The following is a 24,840-nucleotide window of genomic DNA, read 5'->3' on the forward strand; positions in this document are numbered from 1 at the left end:
AGAGGAGATCGACGTTTGAAGGTTGAGTCATGGCTCGACTGTGGGCTTGGAGATCACCGCATGACCGGCTGCTGAGCCCTAAGGCGACTTTGATGAGTCAACCTCCTTTTCGGACTTCGAAGAGGCGCTTGCGGCTCTGATTAAGGTGGTGGCTGTAGAGCCGCAGTCAAAACAGGATTCTGTGGAAGCATCGCTACGGAAGGCACAAGCGACACCACTGAGAGAACTGTATGACGCACCACCGTAGGGGGTGCAGGGACACCTTGGAGAGGCTGTGATGCCATCTGAAAGGGCATGAGAAAGGTATAGATCGCTTGGATTGCGGTCGTCAGATGTTGAATTTGCTAGAAGAGCTGATCGAATTGGTTGGCCATGACTGACGTCGGTTGGGCCAATTGAACCGGTAGAGGGATTTCCAGCGCCAGCAGTTGAACTTGATTATCAGCTTGGCTGGCCACCTGTCAGGAAGTGGCAGCATTAGAAAACCGAGAAGATATCCGTCTTGGGGCCATAAATGCGAATGTGCTCTTCCTTTATCTGTTGCTGCTTAAATCGGTTAAAGTTGGAAGACAGACACCTGAAAATCTCGCGTGGCAATGCTGGTGCTGGAGTCACCTACAAAATAAGTCCCAAGCTGGAGGTTGTAGCTCCGATGAGGACCTTCCGATACTTAAATCAGAAAAGCAAAGAACAAAAGGAGCAGCCATCGAATTCTTTAAGAGGAATTTGATTGGACATATCTGGGTCCTCAAAGCTCTGGTTGTTTATGTAGAAAGATGTCGGACCGCTAGGTTGTTAGCAGTGAGATTGTATGATCCTGAGATTGTCGGACCGTTAGACATGCCAAACTGGACAAGATAATTCAGTCCTTAATCACTCCTGCGAGATCATGGGAGATGGTTATGCAAAATTTTATCTATTTGGAATAGACAGCTATCATGCACGTTAAAGAGATAAGTCGACTAAGCAGCTCATACACAGGTCGGACCTTGGATATGCCTTAGCTCAGCATGAAAATGAACTCCTCAGCTCATACAGTGATCAGTGATCGTGTTGATGACCCGAGAATTTAAAATATCTTGTGATATAGCACTCATCCGAGGTGCTCACAGTAATCATCGTGATATGATCAAAAAAAAAATATTATACCTTCTGAAAGGCATCAAAATGTCCTAATCACTTGGAATTCAAACTTTATTTTTTTTTAATATTTAAATTCTACTTCGATTCCATTTTTTATTATAGGCATGACCCAGATGTACTAAAAGATACGGCTATTTTGATTTTCCATCGTGAATCAAATGCCTTCTTCTTGTAATTCTCACGCCTATTAAGTTGATACTAGTTCAAGTTTTAAAGTATCTCATGCATAAGAGCAAGATTGGTTTTTGCTCGTTTGAAAGGGGCTTTGAGAGAACAAGATTTTTTTTGTTGTAAGAGTATTATTGACTCTCACAATGCAGGGCTAAAAATGAAATCAAATAGACTTTAGATAAATTTATATAAAAAAAATATCCTAAAATATTTTTGATTCTCACCGGATGCTTGAAACGTTAAGTAGACGTATATAAGAATGTTCCTTTTTAACACAAATTCTGTGTTTTTACTCACAGATTTTTCTGCTTAGCTAGCAGTAAATCATATATTCACGGTTTGGAAACTGATACTAAAATTATTTGTAGCCCAATTTGAGCTTGCCATATTTTAATACAACTATTTTGTACTCTGTAGGCGATTTTAGTTCTCAATATATGTTTTATTTTTTTATTTTAAAAATGATTGTATTATTTCTGCGTGCTGAAATTATGCGCGTTTATTTCATTAAGAAATCGTCATTTACTTCTGGACGATTATAATAGATAAGGTCACAAAATATTTTACAAAATCTGTTAGCTAATATATTAAACGGTATAGAGGTATGGATAGTAACGTATACTAAATTGGTGTTAGAGAACTAATGCTAATTTTAAAAAAAAAAAAAAAAAATAGGGCTTTGCATACTATCTTAGCCATGTGTGCTAAAGAATGTGCTGGTATTGCACCGGCAGTACCAAAAATATATTAATAATAATACACAATCTTAGATTAGAAGAATGATTTCTTAAATGATTCGTATCTTTAGCTGTATGGTACATGTTTCTTAATATTATATTGTACCATATATATGCAGATGTTATATATATGCCAAATATGTACATGCTACATAAGCAGCAGGCCGGCCAGAGTCATTAAACTCATGAATCACTTGCTCAATCTAAATAGACCATATTTGTGACCTGACCTTAGCCCAACCTTCTTATGCCCTGTGTCGATGTACCTCCCTAATATTTTTTTTTTTATTCAATAAATTTCTTATGCATGCTTGTTCATCTTGTAGGTTTTTTTTTTTTTTTTTTTTTTTTATTTTTTTTTATGAGCTTACTAGTTTTTCATCTATAAACATACCTTGTTCAATATTGTAGATCAAATCTCTTTCAATCACAAAATAGATGGAAGATTACTAGTTTTTCATCTATAAACATACCTTGTTTAATATTGTAGATCAAATCTCTTTCAATCACAAAATAGATGGAAGATTACTAGTTTTTCATCTATAAACATACCTTGTTTAATATTGTAGATCAAATCTCTTTCAATCACAAAATAGATGGAAGAGGTCAGAGTGCTTTGAGAGCTGTGCAAGGCATGATCTAACCATTGACGTCATGAAAGAAGATTAACCCGAACCGGTGATCGTAACCGTTTGGAGGGCTGTACCCTCCCCCACGAACCTGAGATCTCCAACAGGAAAAGCTCGACGGACACGGTTTACCTATCAACAGACTAGCTGGCGGTTGCGCCCCTGCGAGTAATTTAGAAAGAGTGGAAAGAACATCAGCAAACTTCAGTGTCAAAGTTAAGAAAAGCCCTCTGAATTTAAGACAACCAGGTTACACTTTCCCTTTATCACTGTCTATCGAGCTGGACCAGAAACCACCAAATTCACCGACGAGAAGTTCAAGGATTTCTGTTCCATTTCCCCACAATTTTTTTCTTATTAAAGTCGGCATCATATTTTAGACATATTTCTGTAATTAAATAATTATAACATATTCCTTCATTATCAAGCCCTTTTTTTTAGTATAATTTTATACCGATATTTAATGCCGGAACTAGAGGTCATATCCATATATACATTGTGCCAAAAAAATAAAAAACTTTTTCACATATTTAATAAAGAATCCTTTCACCAAATGAAGGGTTCTTCTAATCAGTTGGCCTTCCATTTTTGTGTTAATCTTTGAAGTTTAATTTCGGCAATCAAATCGTTCCTTGCTCTTCACACTGCACCAATTCCCATCCATGGTCATTCAACTAAAGGCAAAAGTATGCGAGGAAGATTGAATTGTGGATCATTCAACTTAAAGATTCAGGAAAGCGGTGAAAAATTCAGCCAGTTTGTAAAATGAATGCTGGTGATTCAAACTTGTACGATTTGGATTGCAATACAACTTTCTCCGAAAAGGTCGGATGGCTCCACCCCGCCACTTGAGCAAGAGATCGAGGGTTCAACCCCGGATGGAGTAGTAATGGTAGAAAGGTGGAGATTAGCTCTTCGATTATCAAAAGAAAAAAAATAATACAACATTCTCCAGAAAGTTCAGAATAAAAGCTTCAGCCTTTATGTGTAAGCATACAAATTTCATACCCATATATATATATATATATATACATTTGTCTTAAATCCTCCTAAACCCACTATATGCTCCAATATTTTGTCTGACTTGCAATTCTAGTTTATAACTAAGCAAATTAGTTGTAACACAATTCAGAACTCGGTAATTGGGCATAAAGTGAGCTAGTTATGAACTTGTACAATGAATGGGCAACAGATACATCAAACAAATCAGTCTGCATGCATACGTTTTCGCATGAAAGATAAAAGGAGACAAAAATAATGAACTAACGTTAACTAAAATAGCAAACTTAAATCAGAGGATTCATACAAGAAAGAGTTGCAGGTCAGACGACAAATGTGTTAAGGTTCAATTTCATAATGGTATACATACTGGGGTGAAGAAGAACTAAATTCACTCCTTGTGGGTGAGGACATATAAGATTGGCCTTTGTCAACTCTGACCTCCCCCGTTTCCACATCCTCAATTGAACGGAAGATCGGGTGCAAGTACGCATCAGCTAAGTAAGCCTTAAGGTTAAGGTTAGGTTCAGAAGCTCGCTCCATCATATCCTTCTCCATCGCTTCCTGACATCATTGCAGAAAAACAAAATGATGCATTTATATTTCTTTTACTAAAAAAGAAATAGATGAATAAGAAACATAATGAATCTTCTGTTATAACTTCTAATCAGTCAAGAAGGGGGGAAATATGTGATGGTTTGTATTTTTCCTACATTGGTTAACAATGGACATGTAATGCCAATTGAAGCTAGCATAGAGCAAATTTCTAATGGCTTAAATTGAAAGAGAACAGGATATCTTAATTCTTATAACCTTGAAGCTTTCTTTTCTTCTTCCCCCATCTATGCATCAAATGTCCATGTGGCCGTTTGGTCTCATATTTCCTCAAGTTTATTGAGAGCCTATAGTATTATAACCTTGAAAGCCTATAGTATTATAACCCTTAATCTCTTTCATCCTCTCGTCTAATGTGCAAACTCTAATGCATGGTGCACATAATCTATTACTCTCCGGAGGCATTACAAAAAATATCAATCTTACACAGAATGGAAAGAACAGATGTGAAGACTACAAAGTTCGGACATAATTCAGCATTCAGAAAATAGATAATTAGATACAATAATAGCATTTCAGTATAGGATTCCTATTATGCAGCCAAAAATATTACATATACCATGTGTATTCTATGGTTGAGAGGAAGAATCGGCCAAACATCTCTTCATCAGATGTACGGCAATCTCTAGCATTTGGAGCCATTCAGGCACCTATTCAAAATTCATCAAAGAACACAGGATATACAACATCTTTGTGATCTGTGGAGGAGCAGATGGATTACAATCTGCTCCCATCTGAGCCTGTTCTCTGTCTGGAAATGCATTTTGTCAATGAAGGGAAACAGCCAACTACGAGCAATTTAAGCTATGATTTTGTACTGGACTGGCATCACACATAAAAAAGAGGCATAGGCTTCCTGATAAGAAAGAGTCTTGTCAGGTTGTTAGACCTTAAAACTACTGTGTTCTCTGCCAATGATGGAAAGGATGGGGCATGTTAGTTGCAGCAGCTTGCTGGCAAGTCTGGATTGAGAGCAGTATCAGAATTTTAATGAATTCCTGGTGTACCATCACAGAGCTGTTAAGAAGAATCAAGAGGCTCGTGATATCCTGGTTGGTGATGGTTCCAGAGAAGGATGCTAGACCTGTGAAGTCCTTCTGCAAGCAGACTAGTATTAGAGGGGCTTAAGAATGGCATAGTGATTCTACTTGCAGGCTTTTGCTGAAACTCTGGTTCCCGTAATCTCTTTTACTTTGTTTTATTCCCATTTTTCACTTCTGAACTCCTCTTAATCTTTAATGAAATTCTTTAGGCATTACGTGCCTATTGTCTCCTCAAAAAAGGAAAAAAGTCAATATAATGAATTTTAAAAATATTAAATCCAAATGTTGTGGAACTACCATTTTGAGAAAGTGAGATGGTTCTACTGACGTAAACAGCAACGTAAGTGAAACTCCAATTGAAGGAGATAGGGCTATTGATCAATATGAATTGTAAATAGGTATCCAGAAATTTAGAGCATAATATTGAACTTACCTCTAGCGGATATTTTCTAAAAGCAGGTTCAAATCGGCTTTTGCAGTACTTGTGAAACCATATTGTCAGTACAGGCAGAATAATAAGTAAAGGAGTGGAGTTAGCAGCTTTCTTTGTGCTGAGTAAACCGAGCAGAAGCAATTGGGATATCAACAAACTAGCTATTATGCGGCCATGAACATGTGGCCAAAATGCACCGGCACTTTCATATTCTTGATTGTAAACATTAGTTATCTGCAAACAGCAAATATAAAAAATGGATCAGAAGACAAACACTAAAAGTGAGTCCAGACAAAGTTGATGCATTACTCCATTATCATTTAAAATGAACTAGATGAGAAGAAGAACATCTCCATGACATATATTCTTAACACTATTGGACAGTGAAGAGTAAATCACTATGTAAGCGGCTATTGGCCATATTTATATTCCACTGGGTCTCCAACAGCAAAAATACTATAATTTTCCTTGGTAAGTATTCATGCTCTGAAGGATGTAATCATTTTCAACAAGAAGCACATGGAGATAATATCAAGAAAAAGCAGAAGAAAACTACTAGCAAGGTGATAACCTGGTGTCGATAAACAAGGAATGCAAAGGCAAAGAATACTAGTATAAAGGGAAGAAGCAGTGGAGTGACTACAGCATAGACAAGCCCAAGGAGAAAATATAATTGGAGTGTTGGAAGGGTCTCAGGAAGACCAATGCTTCCAGGGTCCATTGCCTTCTCTCTGTCCCTCTCTGTTTTCACTAAAAACATGTTTTTCAGATGATATATGACCAATGGTTTCAGTCGAAGTATCTCGCTGGCAATGCCAGCCCACCCATCAACCATTATGTATGTCATAAAGAATGTAGCTTTCATTGGTATAGATACTCCAATGGTTCTTGGGATCCTGCAATAATTAGAAGAATAAGAACTTTGGATTAAAAAAAAAATGAAAGAGACTAGCTAAACTAGAAAAAGACATAATGCCCTTTAATAAACATCCAATTAAACAAGAATATAATGCAGACTACCACAGATGCTATTACTGTCTTCAATATGTTGCCATAAATCAGTTGTGTGCTAGACACAATGATGTGACATGGATACCACTGCCCACAAAGTTTATATCCCTACCTTCTTCTTTCTAGCAAAATTTGTAGTTTGTGAATTTTCCACCATGTAGAAGTTAATTAAACTATAAATTAATTATTTAACCAACTTCACTTTAGAATACAAGTAAAGAAATATCAAGTCTTGAGATTGCAGATATGACCAACAAATATATGATACCCTTACCCTGCTTATGCTCGAAAAGTTTCATCTTTGATTATGGCTCTTCCAAGTTTCTTTCTGAAGACCCAAACTATAACATTCAATGGTCCTACAAGATTTATGGTTGAAAATGCCTAACTTTATGTTGCTTTAAAATTTACAAAATAAATGTTAATTTTACCTGTTTTAAAATTTCACCGAACTATTGAGTCCTTTGGAGTAACTGCAGTAACATCTTCAACATTTTTAAAATAAGAGAAAGTAATAAAACAGAATAAGCACCATAGTCTGGGTAAGAGATGCCTTCATATGTATAAAATTCAGTCACATATTACATCAGATGGTCCTGAATGCCAATTGCAGATATCACTATAAATGATCCAAAACTCTGCCAGCCTAAACAACAGAACTGACATTCTTTTCAACTTACTTCTTCCAGTACGAATTACACGAGCAAATATTCACAAACATATGATGAAATCTCTGTGCAAATTAAAATAATGCACGTCCTAATAGACAGAAATGCTAAGGAAAAGAAAAATGAAAAATGAAAGTTGATAAAAATTCTCAAAGAAATGGTGATCACGGTTTCAACAGTAAATAGCAGATATAGCCTATATAGTGGATTAGCATCATTTAACATTGAAACTTCAGTTACAATAAGCAAATGTAAAGCTGACAGCAAAAGGATCAGGAATTAATGTGGGTAAATGATGGATGACCATAAAACAAGGGATCAAGGGAATTACTGGGTAGGTGATTGATGAAGAAAAGAATAGAGTTGTTCAAATGCTGTTCCAGTCACTATGCTCCCCAAGAATACGTTCACCAGCATAAAGTAATAATATTTAGCTGCTGCCCTTCTTTCAAGTGATGATATTGACAAGTAGCCTTCCACTTTTGACATAATCATCAGAACTGTTGGAAGAATATATAAGAAGATCTTTAAAGCTAACCCAGGAAGAAATCCTTGTAAGAAGGACTTTATCACCTTTCTGCCCAGGATATGTTAAAAGGACATCAGTTGACTTTATAAAGAATATGATCGCTGAGACAATTTAAGTCAAATAATTATGATAGAAGTTGTAATAATGTAATTTCATTGAAACCATATAGCATATGAAGGTTAATGAATTTTAGCCAGCCAACTGGGCTGCAAGTTTGCAAAAAGGATACTGACACAAATGCCCTCGACAGATATATTTTATGCTTTGTTATAGATAGACATACTTTTTGAACATATGGTATACGGTTTAAGAAATTCAAAATCCATAATGGGCCATCCTAATCAATATCCCCATTGCTGACTTCAATTTGCACCTATAAAAAAGCCTCAAAAAGAAAATTATATCTTTCAAAGATGTCTAAATTATGCATCATATGGATGGCAACAGTTGTGCTAGGATGGTGAAATACAGGGCATTTCATTTAAATATCAGTGGTGTGAATCTTTCTAATTTAGAAGATCCACCGTTGATTTTAAATCGTCAAGTCCTTCACCAAAGATTAACATTTAGCATGCAATCTATATATACATAAAGAGAAACATGTACACATATACATCAAATTGATATTTTTTCTTTAAAATAAGAAGTAATGTACTAAATTTAATGTACAAACTCCAAATATCATGCTTAGATAGACAAAGGCATGCACTAAATGTATGGAGGTGACACTATGCTTAAAGAAAATTGTTAGAAAAAAACCATTAGTTGATCTAACAGTTTATAGTTATTAACCAAGTTAAGATTATATTACAAAATATTAGTAAATAAGTCTTAGTCAACAAAGGGCCCATAATATATCACAACTGATATTATCTTTGAAGTGCATCGCTTCTCAGAATCGTACAGTAATAAGAATTATTATTGATTAGGTCAAAATTTATGTTTTTTGTCAATTAAACTGAATTCAAATGAAGCAAATCGAACTAAGGTCATTGTTTCAAAAACTAGGATCACAAGAACAGAGAAAGTATCTGCATAATGATCCTTGTTGCAGAGGTGCTAAAGATGCCCCATTAACCACATGTGCTAGATAATTAAAATCATCATTCTCCAACTAGTTAATTTGACAAATCTATTATGATAAATAATCAATGGAGTTGAGGTGTTACAAGCTAGTGTTGTACCAACATAGCACTGGCTAGGTACCTGCCATGCTAGTGCTTGACATAAACTGGCATGGAAACATGCTGCATGCCATTAAGTCATTGGCACAGTATGTAGAATGCCCAATCAACTGTGCTGTGCAGAATTCTGATTCATGATCCAGCCTATACCAAACCAAAATCTTACAAATGCATAGTACATTTCACTGGGTGACATCGACAGATACTTACATTTCTATCACCCGCCTGAGAAACGGAGCAACTTTTTCAAGGCCCTCAAGATTTGCAAGTGATTGCACAAATGCAATGGGTATCATGTAAAAGAACACCAGTGCAAACACTAATATTGATATTATAAGCCTTCTGATGCTGAGAGAAACAAATGGTATAGCCAGATTCCGCCAATATACATCACGTGGTTCAGGTGCCCAGTCAGTTAACCACCGTGTGGGATTCCTGCTTTGTTGTGTTTGTGCGCACACAGCAGCACCCCATCTCGAATCAAATGTAACAAAAGCTACTGGCATGACAGCCTTTGGATCTTTAAGAACTCTCTGACGCTCAGATGCTATCTGCGATATGATATACGAGAATTACATATTCTGCATCCTGTGGAAGCACTAAACAAATACAGGATTTATATGCATGCACACAAGCTAAGAAATTGCAAGCTTTCTTAAAGCTATGAAACCAATGGACAAGGAGTTGTGGTGATCTGCTACCTTATGAAAGTAACAGGACCCCATCAACTTTAGATGAAATACACCATAAAGAAGGCACACATCCATGTAATATAGGAATTTATAACTAAGAGTATAATTGTCTTACCTTTTTGTCAAGCTCACTGATCTTTTCTCTGTAATAGTCAATTGAATCCACCCTTTCACCACAAAGGCCAAGAAACCCTTTCTGAAATATAAAAAGAACAGCAAGTTGTCAAGTATAAAGTCCACTGTCTCTGCATATAGTATATATCAATATCACTGTATGTAATGCAATTATGAAAACAATTTTTGCCCAATTGTTGGAGTACCTTCCTAGTTGGCCTTTTGCCAGGATGCCTTTCAAATTTGAGCATGTTGTAGTCCAACCAGTTTTGAAGCCTTTCCTTCTGTCTCACAAGTTTAGCAAATTTGTTTGCATTGTAGACAGCCTGAAAATAAGATTGGTAAATTTGAACTTATGAAAATAGGATTTGAAGTAAGACTCAGGCTTAAGAAACCACAATAAAGGAGAAGCAAATAGGTATAAGGACAGGATTGCCCATAGTCTTATAATATGGTATGAAGGGCAAAACAAATTAAGCCGTATCATGGGAAAAAACTGCCATCCAGATTATAAATTAGTAGCAAGAAAATCTGTTACTGGGCATTATACACAGAAAAAAAGGGTAAAAATAACAAAAGAAAATCTTTTACCTGGTGACCCAGATAGTGGTCAGGATGGTTTCTTTGAAAGAATTGTTCCACACTTTCTGATATTGAGTGCCCAGAAACATGTGGTACATTTCTGACCACCACCTGGAAGAATAATAGCAACATTGAATGAGAAGTCAGTTCTGGACTTTTGTTACAAGACACAAACTATCGATATAATAATGAACTTATCAAATATAAATATTAGACTACAAACAGACATGCACTCCTCAATGATCATAAATTAAAGTCTAAATATGGTCATTTTTAATGTTTTAGCCTTGCTTAGGGCTCTACAGAGGTTCAGTTTTGTAATTTAGTCAATTTTGAATTGTTAATGGAAAATGAAGCTTCTTGTATTGGTAAGTTTTCAAAAGCTATATTATGGAATTATCATGAGACCTCCGTGTTGTTTACTTAGGCTATTAAATGCATACATCATGCAACATGGCTAGGAGTCACTCAATATAAATAAGTATTTTGACATTTTTAACTTCCAATAGTGTGCAGATTCAACTTTACAAGGATAGAAATTGCTCTAGCATGATAAAGTCTCCACAAACTCACATAAATCCTCCCACTTTGTTCACTTAAAAACTCCCATAGTACAAGTCAATCTGTATAGTCTTGAGGATAAGATAGAATGGACCTGGAAGCAGTTATCTTACAGTTCTTGATAACTAAAATGCTGTCTCCACAAACTCACATAAATCCACCCACTTTGTTCACTTAAAAACTCCCATAGTACAAGTCAATCTGTATAGTCTTGAGGATAAGATAGAATGGACCTGGAAGCAGTTATCTTACAGTTCTTGATAACTAAAATGCTCACTTTCAATATAAAATATACAATTATTCATCATGGAAGTTCACTTTAAATGAGAAAGTTATTCATTCTCTGCAGAACAGCTGACCAATCTATTTACCATCACCCAATTTTCAGCACACTATTTTGTATCAACATGAATAGATGCGTGACAGCTTTACAGTGTCTTTCCTATATCTATAATTTATTCATGCATGTATAGTTTTATTTTGTAACATCTCATAGTAATATTTAAAAAAAGCACATGATGTTTCTTCATAAATCATTTTCTGCAAATCAGATCTCAAATAAAGGCAGCAAGAAACACTATTTTTTTTTTTGTCAGGTAGTTAATTAAACCACAACACCAAATTCATTTACAGCTGGTCTAGGTCTTTTAGTTTTATACATATCCAAGGCTTGAAAACATTTGCAAATTGTTGATAGTCATGTCCCCTTATGTGATAAATGCATACTGGTGGAAGATAAAAGATTTTTACTTGAAAGAAAAAGATAAAACACAATATAACTGAAGTGTGCAACACTACCAGAAAGCACATGAACATCCAAGCCAAAGGGGTTCTTAGGGTAAATAATTGCAAGAAAACTTTGTCAATAACACTGAGATGACTTCATTCTCTTTTTCTGTCTGTCAAGTTACCCATTTAATAGGTTACCTCTTACTGGCTTGTGCTTTTCTTCTTTTTGCTTAGTGACTTTACTCTCCCTAACTGGTTATAGAGGAAAAGAGAACTTGGATGCACAACTTTATTATCTGAAAAAGCTTTTACTGCCAGAAAGTACTTACGGTGAACTGATCAACACGACGATGTTGTGAGGCCAGGAAATGTAATCTCATAAATGCCACATTATCATATTCCTTGTAGAGGACGTAACAAGTCCATGCTGTAAACAAATATTCCATTAGAAGGTGAACCCAGAACCTAGAGTCAAACACAAATAACCACAGTAAGATGAAATCCAATACACTAATAATATGAGATGTTGAGAAAGGAATACAAAAAACCTACACTATATATAGAATAATTTAGAATGTTAGCAGAATCTTATACAGAAAAAACATGACAAGAAAGGAGTCATATAAATATTATCCATTATAATATTGAGCAACCTGTATCCCATCTATTGATTAATTTCATAAAACCTGATCCTCTCTCTCTCTCTCTCTCTCTCTCTCTCTCTCTCTCACACACACACACACACACACACACACGCACGCACATGCAAACACATTGTTCAGAGCTTCCTCAAATTTCTCACAATCATTTAGATCTGCCTAACTCCATGACTCCTAATTCCAGTCCCTAACCAAAATCTAAACTGCCCTCCGCAGCTGAGCTGCCTCCAGCCTGTACTGCACACATCTATGCCATTCCAATTGGTTTACCATCACTTTATCTTCTAGTAAAAATGCTGGAAACCCCCCCTGCATACACATTTCATATACATAATGAACATTGTTACGTGTACTTATAACATAAACAAAATTTCAAGTTTCCAAGAGAAAACAACAATTTATCAGCTAATTGTCTGGTATAACTTTTTTATTTTTTGAAATATCAAAATCAAACAATCTAAGGAAATAAAAGAATGCTACATATGTTTATGTATGTATGTATGTGTGAGCACTTAATTTTGTGTACATCCATAACACTTCCCAATTCCCATATTCCTACTCAAGTGCACTCCATGTATTTTGCTTTGGATCCAGGAATTCTAAAACTTTCAGCATTAGAAAATTCCTTTTTCCCCCTTAGAGGAAAGGTGAGAGTGTTTCCTGCTAGGATCCTACTGATACCTCTCTCTAGTGCAAAAGCTGAAAAGAGAGTCACCAACTGGCTAGCAACGTCCGGTTGGTTGTCAGGACCTTGTCCAAAACTCCAATTTAATATTTATCTTGATTCTAGTCTCATAAAACACAGATGTAGAAGTATGCCAAGAGATAGACCCTATGTTACATAATTGTGGATGCATGTGTGTGTGTGTGTGTGTGTGTGTGTGTGAGAGAGAGAGAGAGAGAGAGAGAGAGAGAGAGATTTGTTGGAAGAACAAAATATCTTGTTAGTTTTAACTCATGGGAACTGGTTTTGGTCATTTGCATTTATCATGGAGTCTTCTATCTTTCCATGTCCAGATAGATGCTTAAATACCACAAGAAACAAGCACCAAAGAAACAGCTCTAGTTTACAGAAGTAAAGCTATAAGCAGTTGCTATGATGAAGGAAATATAATCACCATGAGAGATATCTCTAATTACCTCTGCGATCCAGGACTGACATTTGAAATAGAAAGTTTATCAATATCACTGGAAACTATTTCTTTCCTGAGGTTGAATAATGTTCCACCAGAAACATTGACTGGAATAAGAAATGCTAATGCAAGGATTGTCATCGGCACAAAAATCTTTAAGCTGTCAAAGGAGGAAAAGAAAGAATTTAGAGACCCAATCAACTACTTCCATTACAAGTGTAATTAGATAAAAATGATTGCAGTAAACTATTTAAGTGGATAATCTAAGAACTGAAAAAAAATTGTGGTAGTAGAACATGACTAGTAAAAGATCTTATGGTCTATAAAATTTCACAAGGAATCAATGAAAGGCTACCAACAGTTCGTTCATCCATGTTCCTAGAAAATCTGGACATCCTCTGACGTCAGCAAATAGATATTCTGAAAGGTTCTGATTGGCAGTATCAAAATGGATGGCTTCTATCACAGCAAACTGTCGTATAAAAGGTAGCATTGTACTGACAACCGAATTACAATATGAGGAGTCAAGAATTATTTATTTAATCCAAATTTTAGCATGCAAAAAACTTGAAAGCTTGCTATGTGATACCTTCCTTCACTGGCCTCAATTTGACAATCAAGAACATCCTACCACGATCTCAGAAAAAGAAAAGCAAGTAATTGAATCTTGGAAACAACACAAATGGTATCATTGTAATATGTTAAAAGCATTACATAGCCAATGTTAATTCTGAAATTAGGTAACGAGTGAGTGCTTATTTTGAGCCAGCTTAATGAATCACCTAAAAAAAATTCTTAAGGCATTTCGCTTTTTAAATGTCATGTGCTTGTATTAATGCAAAGAAGATGTAAGAAGGTAATAATATGAACAACCCACCTAATATTTGTCTTATTTTCCAGTCGCTGTAGTGATATGCTAAACTCTTAAATGCTGAACCAATGGATATATAAATCCACGATCTTTTTAAACCAAAAAAAATCCGAGCTCCGAAATAAACTGTAAAGTACACAGCATCAACAGACACGACTACCCCAGATAATAAGACCAAGAATGTGGCATCACATGAAGTCAGATTATATGAAAAAAATCAAATAAATGTTTTTACATATCAAAAACTAAGAGGTTTGTGACGCCAATTAAATAGTCACTTGTGATCACCATATACACAGCCACTCAAAAACGTAACAGTATAATAGTTGGGTTTAAAAGCCCAGACAATCTTCTTTGTCCTTTTCATTTATCAACAATATCAACTAGAAAAAAATGAGAAAGAAACAAGCTAAAAGATGGGCTTCGCTTATCGTGAAAACCCCAGCCCAAAGGCAAGAAGACCCGACAAGCAGACCTCATGCAAAGATGTCTTCTTCCCCCCGTCCCCCCTCCCCCCTCCGGAACCCAATGATGTGGCTTTTAAGAATATAATTAAGTCACATTTTTTTTCATTAAAAAAAAAAAACTTCGAGTAATTTGAAAAGACAGCTCTGTCAAGAATTCTCGATAGAGAAGAACAAATTAGACAAAGATTATTTTCTTCCAAAACCAACGAAATATCATCCACCTCTAAGAGTATAAATGAAGTTAAATACCCAAGAAATCAAAACTTTAACAAATCCAAGAAACAGAGCTCCACCAATACCAACATTTTTTCCAAGAGAAGTTAAATATCCAAGAAACCAAAACTTTACCAGGTCCAAGAAACCGTACTCCACCAACACCAAAGTTTTTTTCCAAGAAAAGAAAGAAAGAAAAAGAATTCTTGAACGTACCCAAGAATGTAGATCCGGAGGTAGACGGCGGAGTCCAGACCGGCGTGCTGGATGATCTCGGCCTGGCTCATTCTCAGCGCCCCGGGCATCCAGTTGAGGAAAGTTAGGTAGGTCCAGAGGTTCAGGTTGACGAACCTCCCCACCCCGCGGCCGCCACTCCCCCGCCGCGGGCTCGTCCTCCCGCCGCTTGTGTACCACTTGGGGAAGTAGACGCGGTCGTTTATGGGCTGAATCCTCATCACTGCGAAGAGCAACAGGAAGGCGATGGCGCTTACTATGTTGATGAACGCCGACACCCCCAAATCCTCCAAAGTGGCCATTATACTCCACAAAATCCCACAACAACAAGATTAAGAGGGACAAAAAGAAGCGAAAACACGCCAAAAGAGGGGTTTTTGGAGAGAAGCGCGTGAATTTGGGACTCAGATAAAGAGAGAGAGAGCGGAAGGAGAACAAAATGGGAGTTTGTGGAGGGCGAGAGGAATCTGGTATACTGCTTCTACAGCTCTTTTATAAAGAAAGTGGGAAGGGAGTTGCCAAAAATAAAAAAAGAGAGTGGGAAGGGGAAAGGAGTTGCTTTCCTGCCGGGGACAGCGGGAGTGCTGCTCCTCTCGGCGGAGTAATGTTGGCTGAGTATAACAGCGGTGACCGGATCTCGAAGAAAAGGAGGGAGAGGAACACCGCGGAACAGTTTCTGCTGCTCCGCCGAAACTATACTGTCGACCTACAGGAGCTGCCACGTTATGTCCTTTTCGCGCTTCAGCGAGAGAGTTTGCATTAGAAGCCAATAAAAATGAGCCACGTAGATGGTTCTCTTTCATGTACACTGATCCCACGAAGAGGATAAAGCGCACCTGGGGCATAAAAAACGGAAAAAGGAGTCCGATCATGCTTTCCTCGCCTTATCCGGATTGGCGTCCCGCGTCGATTTTCGGTTACACCCTCATTCAAGTACTACAATTACACAAACACCATTCATCAGAAGAAGAAACTGATCGATGGCCATTTTCGTATCTGCCAGTAGAATGACGTCCCCTGATCGAGCCACGTGGAAATCATAGAACTAAAAAGCGAACATCGGCGAGTTTCGGGTTTCAGTTTCCATTTATTACGATGATTTATAACTAGGAGCCACCGAGAGGCTACTAATCATTGACCTACACCTAGTTTCATGGTGGAACCCACGTGAACCTACGTAGATGCAATTGCCATTAATAGTCGAAGAAATTACGATTGTCTTCACTTCTTTACGATTCTCCGCCGTTCCACTTCCGCGATTTTGGCGCTACCTGTTCCGGTGGATCGCACATGGGATCCCAAGGAGAGCGAGTTAGAAGATATCTCGGCGATGACTGCGGCGTGTTTAGTGACAATATGATGATTAAATAATAGTCTAAATGGGGGCATGGATAACTATTAGCATCTTACATCATGATAATCGGCAGCACAGCTCCATTTTGCTGGCTTTCTGAGAATATATTAAATTTGTTCCATTACGCGGAGCCGAGATGTAACGATTACTTCCACTTCACGCGTTTAAGAACCAGTTCCTGGAGAACATATGCTTCAGAAAAAGGTCCTTTAATCAAAGGATCAATGTGTCACCCATGATCCCAGGCATCTGTTAGATGGTTAGTTTGCCAAGGAGACTGTTTGTTTCGCCAAAAAGAGGGAGAAAGATGCGGTCAACAGAAAAATGTATATTTAATTAAATATAAATCATTGTAGGGTGTATCAATTTTTTTATAATCAATCAAATATACAAACATCATTTTTTTTAGATATCATATAGTCACATATTAATTTTTTAGAAAAAAAATTAATATAGGAAAAATTTTTCTGTGAACAAACGAGTCCAAAATGCGTGGAATACATGTATTGTTTTATTTTCTAATAAAAATTAAAGAACTGATTTGAACTTTGGTCTGTGATCATGCTGACAAAAAAGAAAAAGGTGGTGGAATAGGAAGAAAACAGGGTAAATAAACACATAAGATGTAAAAGCATCAATATGTTTATGCATGATTACATTTAATCAGAAAAGATTTTTTTTTTTTTGGTAAGATACATTATATCAGAGAAGTTAATAGGATATGGTAGAATAGATGCGGAAGAGAAGGGTAAGTTCCATTTTGGTTGCAATTTTATTTTCCCATTCTTCTTTTCCATTTTGCTGGACAGTATTAGATAAATGAACAGAAATCTTTGGAAAGATATAACGGAGCTACAAGTTTGAGTTTAAATAAAATATATGCAACTCTCATTTGGTCGACGCTACCGGATTAATCAGCAGACGTGTCGACAGAAACAAAAACGATGAAGTGTTCTTTCGGTACAGTTAGGGTAAGGCAGGTCTCAAAAGAGAGAGGAAAACAGAAGGAAAACAGAAAAGCTGAATAAGAATGGTAGGAAAAACCATTCTACGTAAGTGGGATGCATCACTTCGATGTATTTGGAACATGAATATAATTGCTTATTACCATGACATGTAAAGGCTTGTACCGAACATGAAAAAAGGTCCAAATTTTTTGACAGCACCAATGGAACCACTATCTACTTAACAAACAAGAAAAAAGAACGTATTTTTGAATTCTACATTATTTGTCCTTGAATTTATAGGTTAAGATTTTTAATATTTTAAGATATATTTGGTTGAAAAAAATTGGTCTCCACGATGAAAATGGTAATGAATGACTTCTATTTCAACAATCCGGAGAGAATGTCATTCTCATTCCAATTTCAAAGAAAATGAAAATGATCCAATCCCCCACAATTAAATTTCTACTCTCTTTTAATATTCAAATATTATTTCAATTCTAATTCCGATCACAAGCAAAATATACCGAAGGACGTGATCATTCAGATTTTGATTCTAATTCTAATCACGAACGAAATGCATCTTTAATTGACTTAAGCAACATATAGTAATGTTCGATAAGATCATCTGAACATGGTAGATTGATTCAAAGTTTGCCAAAGTGCTGGTCATTAGAAAACATTCGCAAAACATCTTCTGAAAAGCTTCCTTTTTTCCTTTTCTGGTACTAAAAATAAGAGTTTGTGAAGATTCCAGAAGCCGCCGTGCAAATTTTCCTTCAAGGAGGCAAGGAGCTATTCTTTCCTAGGACTGCCTTTGGTTAGGGAGCAAGGAGGAACGAAAGACTTAATGCACTTTTTCTTTTCCTAGCCAAACATTCATCTCACTATTTTTTTTCTAAGAACAAATAATTTTAACAATTGATATACAGTGCATGCTTTACTTTTATCCTTCTAACCTATTTCTCCTATTTAATTCATGAATAATTCAATATCTAAACTTTCTTTCCACACCAACTTATTCCATTTAACCCAGCCAATTCAGATTTTTATTCTGAAATTGAATCCAGCCGAAACTAACTCAGCCATATAGATAACTTTGGAACAAAGTTATGAATAGTTGACAACACCATTCACCGATCATTGCTTTCTTCCACCCTCACCAAGCAAGTCCATTTCCTAATCATCATAGTGTACTGCCACAGTCATCACATACTACAGTTGTGCATCATCTGCGATGCTCTACAGTGCTCTATCACAGCCCAGAAAAAGAATTGGCATGCTATATTTTATTCATTTTATTCATCTCCTGTATGAGTCCTCTCTTCCACCTGCCTCCAACACATATCTTTGCATGGTAACACCATGTTCCACATAAGCCATCCCGATTTTTCTATAAAATAGGACGCACCGTCATCCCATCCCATCTTGATATTTGGGACAGAGAATGTCCTCAGGTATTCTGATTGAAACGCTAGTGGGACAGTCCTGTCCCGATATATAGGATGGTATCCTGTCTCGATATCCCACAGGACATCTCATTAAGATCGGAATCCTCTTCCACATGCTTCTACTATAAATTTTGTAGATATCACCTGTAATCAATTGTATCTTTTTCATCAACATCCTCAAATCTTCCAAAGTTTTCACGACTGTAGTCCCAGTTTACATCTCTTGGCAAACTGTAAGATAAGCAGCTTCAGCAACCAAGTAGATAACATGAGAAGCCGCACTGCTGAAATAAGAACCCTCCTACTTGAATCACTAAGAAGACTTCCTCTCAACTTGCTAAAGCATTCATCATGTTTCTTTGATACAGATATACCAGCAGTTCATAACGTTCATTCTAATAAATCAAGAGGGCATCAACATGTTTTCGAAAAAGACCACCAGGAAATGAATGTTGGCAAGCAAAAATATCTTGAGCCCTCCCTTCAGAATCAACTTCTCTTCAGCAACTTCATCAATGAATTAATTTGGTTTCAGCAGAGGAGCATGACCATCAATTTATACACCGATCGCTATTCAATATGCCATGATGTGTTTACTTTCTTGACAGTCAACATGCGTACACACGGCGCGTTCCTGTTCTACTTGCACTGAATCTTCTTGTACAACAAAGCCAGTATTATTATTATTCTAAAAACTCATTGTAATTTATGTTAAAACAAAAGGAATACAATCACTGAACCTGACTCATCACTGTGTGGGAAAACAAGGGAGTTGATTCTTAATTGGTATGGTTTGTTTAGGTAAAGGGAAAATTGGAACTGTTAATATTAAAAGGAAGCTCGCACCAAATATAACATCCAGCTCTGCCCAAATAAATGCAGCTCTGTCTATCTCCCCATCTGGTAACTTGATGGACAATATAGGGCAACTCACTCCATAATTCTGATAAAACAGAGCACTTTCGAAGTTCTGCATTTCAATACAGATCAACCTATAGAAGACTGAATACCCATATAGAAGTACGCATAATCTCTATCCTAAGTTGGACAAAAATGCCAAGACGACTTCTCCTCCACATTCAACGTGTTATGGATATAGTTCTCCATGAACCAGCAGCAAGTGGGCATTCCACTAGCACCTTTTGTACCAACAAGAAATCAAGAAAAGAAAATCCTTCATCAGATCAAGTGCAACAAACACCAGCCACTAAAATTTTGAATGCTCACAGAGGAACCCACCTAGTCTCAAGTTGGTACTTTGACCACCATAATTCTCCCAGTTAGTTAGAAAAGCAAGCTTCAAGCAGAAAAGTACAAGTGGGTATTTAGGGGTTGCGGCACCGTCAAAACATTATAGCATACAAGGTGGTACTAGAAATGTTAGGTCTTCTTCCTCATAATCACATCAACAAGCTATAACAACCAATCGAGATCACAGGACTGGTCAAGTTTTGATTTAGTAATTTGAATTATTAATTAAACTAGGAATAAGACTAAGAGATTATTTCATCCACATCTTATAAGGTTGAATTGTCATAGAGATTCCTAGCCAGACTGACTCTTTACTTTTCTAACTCCGAAGGAATTGTGTTAACATAAGAGATTATTTCATCCAAATCCCATGAAGTTGAATTGTCATAGAGATTCCTAGCTAGATTTATGCTTTACTTTTATAACTTATAAGGAATTGTGTTAGTACCAAAGATTCTAACCCCTCGCATATTGGCTAAGGGGTGAGGGACTATAGATATGTCCACACTGATTAGCTTGGCTAGTTTGTTGGGTCGAATTACTAGTGCAGTCAGAGACCCTTTTTTTTTTTTTTTTGGAGGGGGAGGGGGACCCCTTAGGTGATTTCATTCAACAGTCTGCATCACACAATCTGCTAGATCCTTCCCCTTTTGAATAATGGCAAATTAGCATGGTCGAGAGGGAGAAGACAAGGTAGAGTTACAATATAAATTGACAACATGTTGGGCTAGCGAAAAAGCACACATATTTGGGGTACAAGGAAAATAAGATACTTGACCTGGACGCAATTCTTAGAGGAGACATGCAATTGGCAAGTATTTGCCTTAAATGCCAAGGAGACTCTATACAGGCCTCTAACAGCAGCTGAACAATGGACAATGAATCTCCTTCTACTATAGTCTAGAGAAATTTATATGTTTCAATAACGAAAGACCATTTTTGAAAGCTTAAGCTTCTGCTTCCTCAATGAAGCATGGAGGATAATGGGTTGCTTGACCAATAATGTGGTTCCCATTGCAATCACTTACTATCGCCCCAATAGTAGAGCCCACACATTAGAAGTGGCATCAACATTAGCCTTAACCAAAAGGAGGGGCATTACAAAGATCATTTGAGCTGAGACTAACAGATGAGCATGCTCTTGAACTTATATGGAGCATAGATCTTGGCTGTAGACATGATAGTTGCTGACTTTCAATTTTAGCAATTATTCACAATATGAAGTCAGAAGAGGTTGACATCCTCAAAGACCTTCAAGATTCTAGCCTTCCAAATATGCCATAAAATAGGAGCAACAGATATTAATAGAGAGCAATCAATCTTATCCTTAAGACAAGGTGAATCTAACTATAGGAGTAGGACACCAATTTTTAAATGTCCTGGATGATCCTTGAGTGTGAATAGTGAGAGGACAGGAGAATCAAACTGTTCAAGCAAAATCACACTCAAAGTATAGATGCTCATATGCTTCTAATACTTGGAAGCACATTGGACAAGTGGAATCAAAAGCAGGGAATCTTGTGAATTTCAGTTTTAGCAGGAACTACCTTATCAAGACATCTCCAAATAACAAGAGTTATGGAAGAATCTTATTCCTTGATTTTCCACAACATCTTCTACACAGGGTCTGCTATTTGAACATGCGAGCAAGAGGCAATATTAACAATTTCTTTGTCAAGAATTTTAAGAGGATGATGAAATTAAGCATGTTAAAGCATAAGATGGTACTTTAATGACTATGTTCGCACGTGAGAGAGGGGGAGGGAGGGAGGGAGGGAGAAGGGGGAAGGGATAGAGAGAGAGAGAGAGAGAGGGATATCAAGGTCATGAACGCATATGATAAATGATCACTGAACAACGTCATAAGAGTTTTATATTCATTCTGTATATCCTATCCAGATGATGGTCCAGAGTTCCAAATTCCAACTAAACCATAACATCCTAGCCTAAGCATTTCAGTCTTTTATTGTGCAAACCAAATATGGCCTATCTTATACTCATCTCCACCAAAATAATTTCTCTTAAGAAAAAGGGGCTCAGTTTCAGTTGAATTAATATGAAAACATTCCAATAAGCATTCTGCAGTGTCTTTGCTTCTCTCTCTCTCTCTCTCTCTCTCTCTCTCTCTCACACACACACACACACACACAGTGGGAAAAGTGTAGGAAGTAAAGGAATTTTAGTAGTTTAGATTATCAGCGAATTGCTTAATGCCACAATAAAATGCATTCATGCCCAAGTGTATTTTTCAAATAACAACAACATTGGCATCCGATCATAGACTAGTAAACTGCAGATGTCCTTCATGCTTAGCACTCATGGCAAGTACCACAAAAAGGAATAGCACATCCCACAATTTCCCAAAAATTTTGTATCCAAATGCAACATTATAAACTTCTTTCCTTCTACTATAACTGCATTTTGATTGTTTAAACGAAGGACTTGCTGGTAGTTCAAAGATCAACAAAAACATCAGCTGTAATATCCTAAACCTATACAAGTTCCATGCTACAGATTGCCAGAAGATGAACAATCAGAAGTCTTTATGCTCAATTCAATTAAAATAACAACCTATAGATATTCAGAAATAACTGCAAGGGTGCTACAGAAGATCTTCTTTCAAGCAAACCAATGCTTTGGCATGCCATCAGAGTCCAAAAAACAGACCTGGATACACCCAGATAGGCGAAGGCCAATGCGGCTGAGGTTGGGTATCAATCAAATGTGTAAAGGAGCCAGAGTGAATCGGCTTACCATCCGGATAGTACCCTCTCCAAGTCTTGCCATCTAAAGAATACCGCTTCCAGCATACGCAATCGGGACCTGCCAAATAGATGCAGTTACTCCTCCCTCCCCAGCTGCCTGGATTAGCACACGACACAGGGCATTTCCCCCCGAAGTCGATGAACAAAGAGAAGTCCCCCAGATTCTCGACTTCTACCCAGACCATCCTCCCAAAGTCCAATCTATACACATCCATCCTTGTGGTCCGCATGAGGACTAATAGCAGCTCTCCACCGCACTCCACCAGCCGAGGACGAAACTCCCAACCGTCTTTAGCCGGTGGCAGCCGAAGTCCTCCCACTTTCAACATCTCCACACTGAAATCGGGATCGAAATCAAAAGCAAGAAGCTTTGCTCCGTGATCTACAGCAAAGATCCGGCCTTTGAAGCTGAGGACCTGGGCGAGGTATGACACGAACGGTTGCAGGCGGAGCTTGGCCCACCCGGGATAGGGATCGCCGAGTCGGCAGCACAAGAGAGCGTATCGGGAGTAGAAAAGGAGGATGCGGCAGTCGGGGGAGGAAGGCGGGGCCGTGAGGGCGGCGTAGTAGTAGGTATAGCGGTCGGGGGGAGAGTCGGGGGGTGGATCTCAGCGCCGGTGAGGACGTCGGCGAGCAGGACCTCACGGCGGCGGAGGAGGAGGAGGTGGCCGTGAGAGTAGCCGAGGCAGGGGGTGGCGAGGGTTTCATCGGGGAGAAGGGATTTGAAGGAGATGGAAGGGTGTTCGAGGGCGTGGAGGCGGAAGGCGGAGGCGGTGGTGTGGGGGGAGAGTTGGAAAAGGCGGCGGTGTGATTGGGAATATGGCGTGAAGAGGAGGAGAGGGGGGCGGCAAGAGAGGTAGATTTCGGGGGCGACGGAACGGAGGAACGAGCGCCAGGCGCGGCAGACGCCGGCGAAGGAGAAGAGGTCAGGGAGGGAAGGGAGGGAGAGGAGGACGGAGAAGAGGGCGAGATTGGGGAGGTCCTCCCAGTTTCGGCTCTCCATCATCACTTCTGAGAGATTGCAAGACGAGAGGAAACGGCGGTTAGTTTCGAACTTGAACGCGGGTTCTGCCGTCAACGCGGCACAAATGCATCACCGGGTGAAGAAAGCCGTCCATCTAACGAAGAGAAATTCTCTGTGCACCGCGGGTAAGGCTGCAAATGGGCCGGATCGGCTCGTGACCGGATCCAACCCGATCTAGCTCAATCTATTTAGATCTAATTTATTTTAAAAGATTTATGGGTCAGATCAGATTCTAAAATTAGGTCCATTCAATATTTTAAATTAAATTTAAATTTACTGAATTCGGACACAATCCGATCCAATTCAAATTCAGTATTAAATCTAACATGTAAACTATAAAATAAATAAAGTTGATTAAAATTTTAAATGCATTTATAGTATTATTATTTTTCATACAATTTTACTCAATTTGATCGGAAAATTTTGAAAAATTGCTTATAAATTAATAGTCAAGATAAAGTAATGTTTATTTTTTTTTTGCTATAAACTTCGCATATGTTGGTTTATCATACAAATAAGATCCGATCAGAATTTGAGTCCGAACCGGATTCAAAATTTTTAGATTGGGACCAGATTATACATGGACCCGACTCGATCCAAATGATCTAATGGGATAGACTTTTTGATTATGGAT

The 24,840-nt window shown here is 37.7% G+C and overlaps 1 protein-coding gene and 1 pseudogene across 1 annotated transcript; both read right to left on the bottom strand.

Annotated features, from left to right (window-relative positions):
* Positions 1-3,935: 3,935 nt before the first annotated feature.
* Positions 3,936-16,008, bottom strand: LOC105043980 (CSC1-like protein At1g32090). Its single transcript, XM_010921738.4, has 11 exons — positions 15,400-16,008; positions 13,640-13,792; positions 12,170-12,305; positions 10,560-10,661; positions 10,175-10,294; positions 9,970-10,050; positions 9,373-9,713; positions 7,781-8,026; positions 6,342-6,666; positions 5,771-6,004; positions 3,936-4,243 (listed from the first exon to the last, which is right to left on the bottom strand). The coding sequence occupies exons 1-11, from the start codon at positions 15,717-15,719 to the stop codon at positions 4,019-4,021; spliced, it is 2,283 nt and encodes a 760-aa protein (XP_010920040.3). The 5' UTR covers positions 15,720-16,008; the 3' UTR covers positions 3,936-4,018.
* Positions 16,009-22,812: 6,804 nt separating this feature from the next.
* LOC140857116 (uncharacterized) lies at positions 22,813-24,263 on the bottom strand (annotated as a pseudogene).
* Between the last annotated feature and the right edge of the window lie 577 nt (positions 24,264-24,840).

Source organism: Elaeis guineensis, chromosome 4, assembly GCF_000442705.2.
Source record: "Elaeis guineensis isolate ETL-2024a chromosome 4, EG11, whole genome shotgun sequence".
Lineage (NCBI taxonomy): Eukaryota > Viridiplantae > Streptophyta > Magnoliopsida > Arecales > Arecaceae > Elaeis > Elaeis guineensis.

What these genes read in the sequence shown, in the direction of transcription:
- LOC105043980 (XM_010921738.4), bottom strand. Translation starts at nt 15,719, where the DNA reads ATGGCCACTTTGGAGGATTTGGGGGTGTCGGCGTTCATCAACATAGTA. An exon ending in GCAAAAGGCCAACTAGGAAG is followed by an intron (nt 10,051 to 10,174) that starts GTACTCCAACAA and finishes TTTATATTTCAG; the next exon opens with AAAGGGTTTCTTGGCCTTTG. An exon ending in TTAGAAAATATCCGCTAGAG is followed by an intron (nt 4,244 to 5,770) that starts GTAAGTTCAATA and finishes CAATGATGTCAG; the next exon opens with GAAGCGATGGAGAAGGATAT.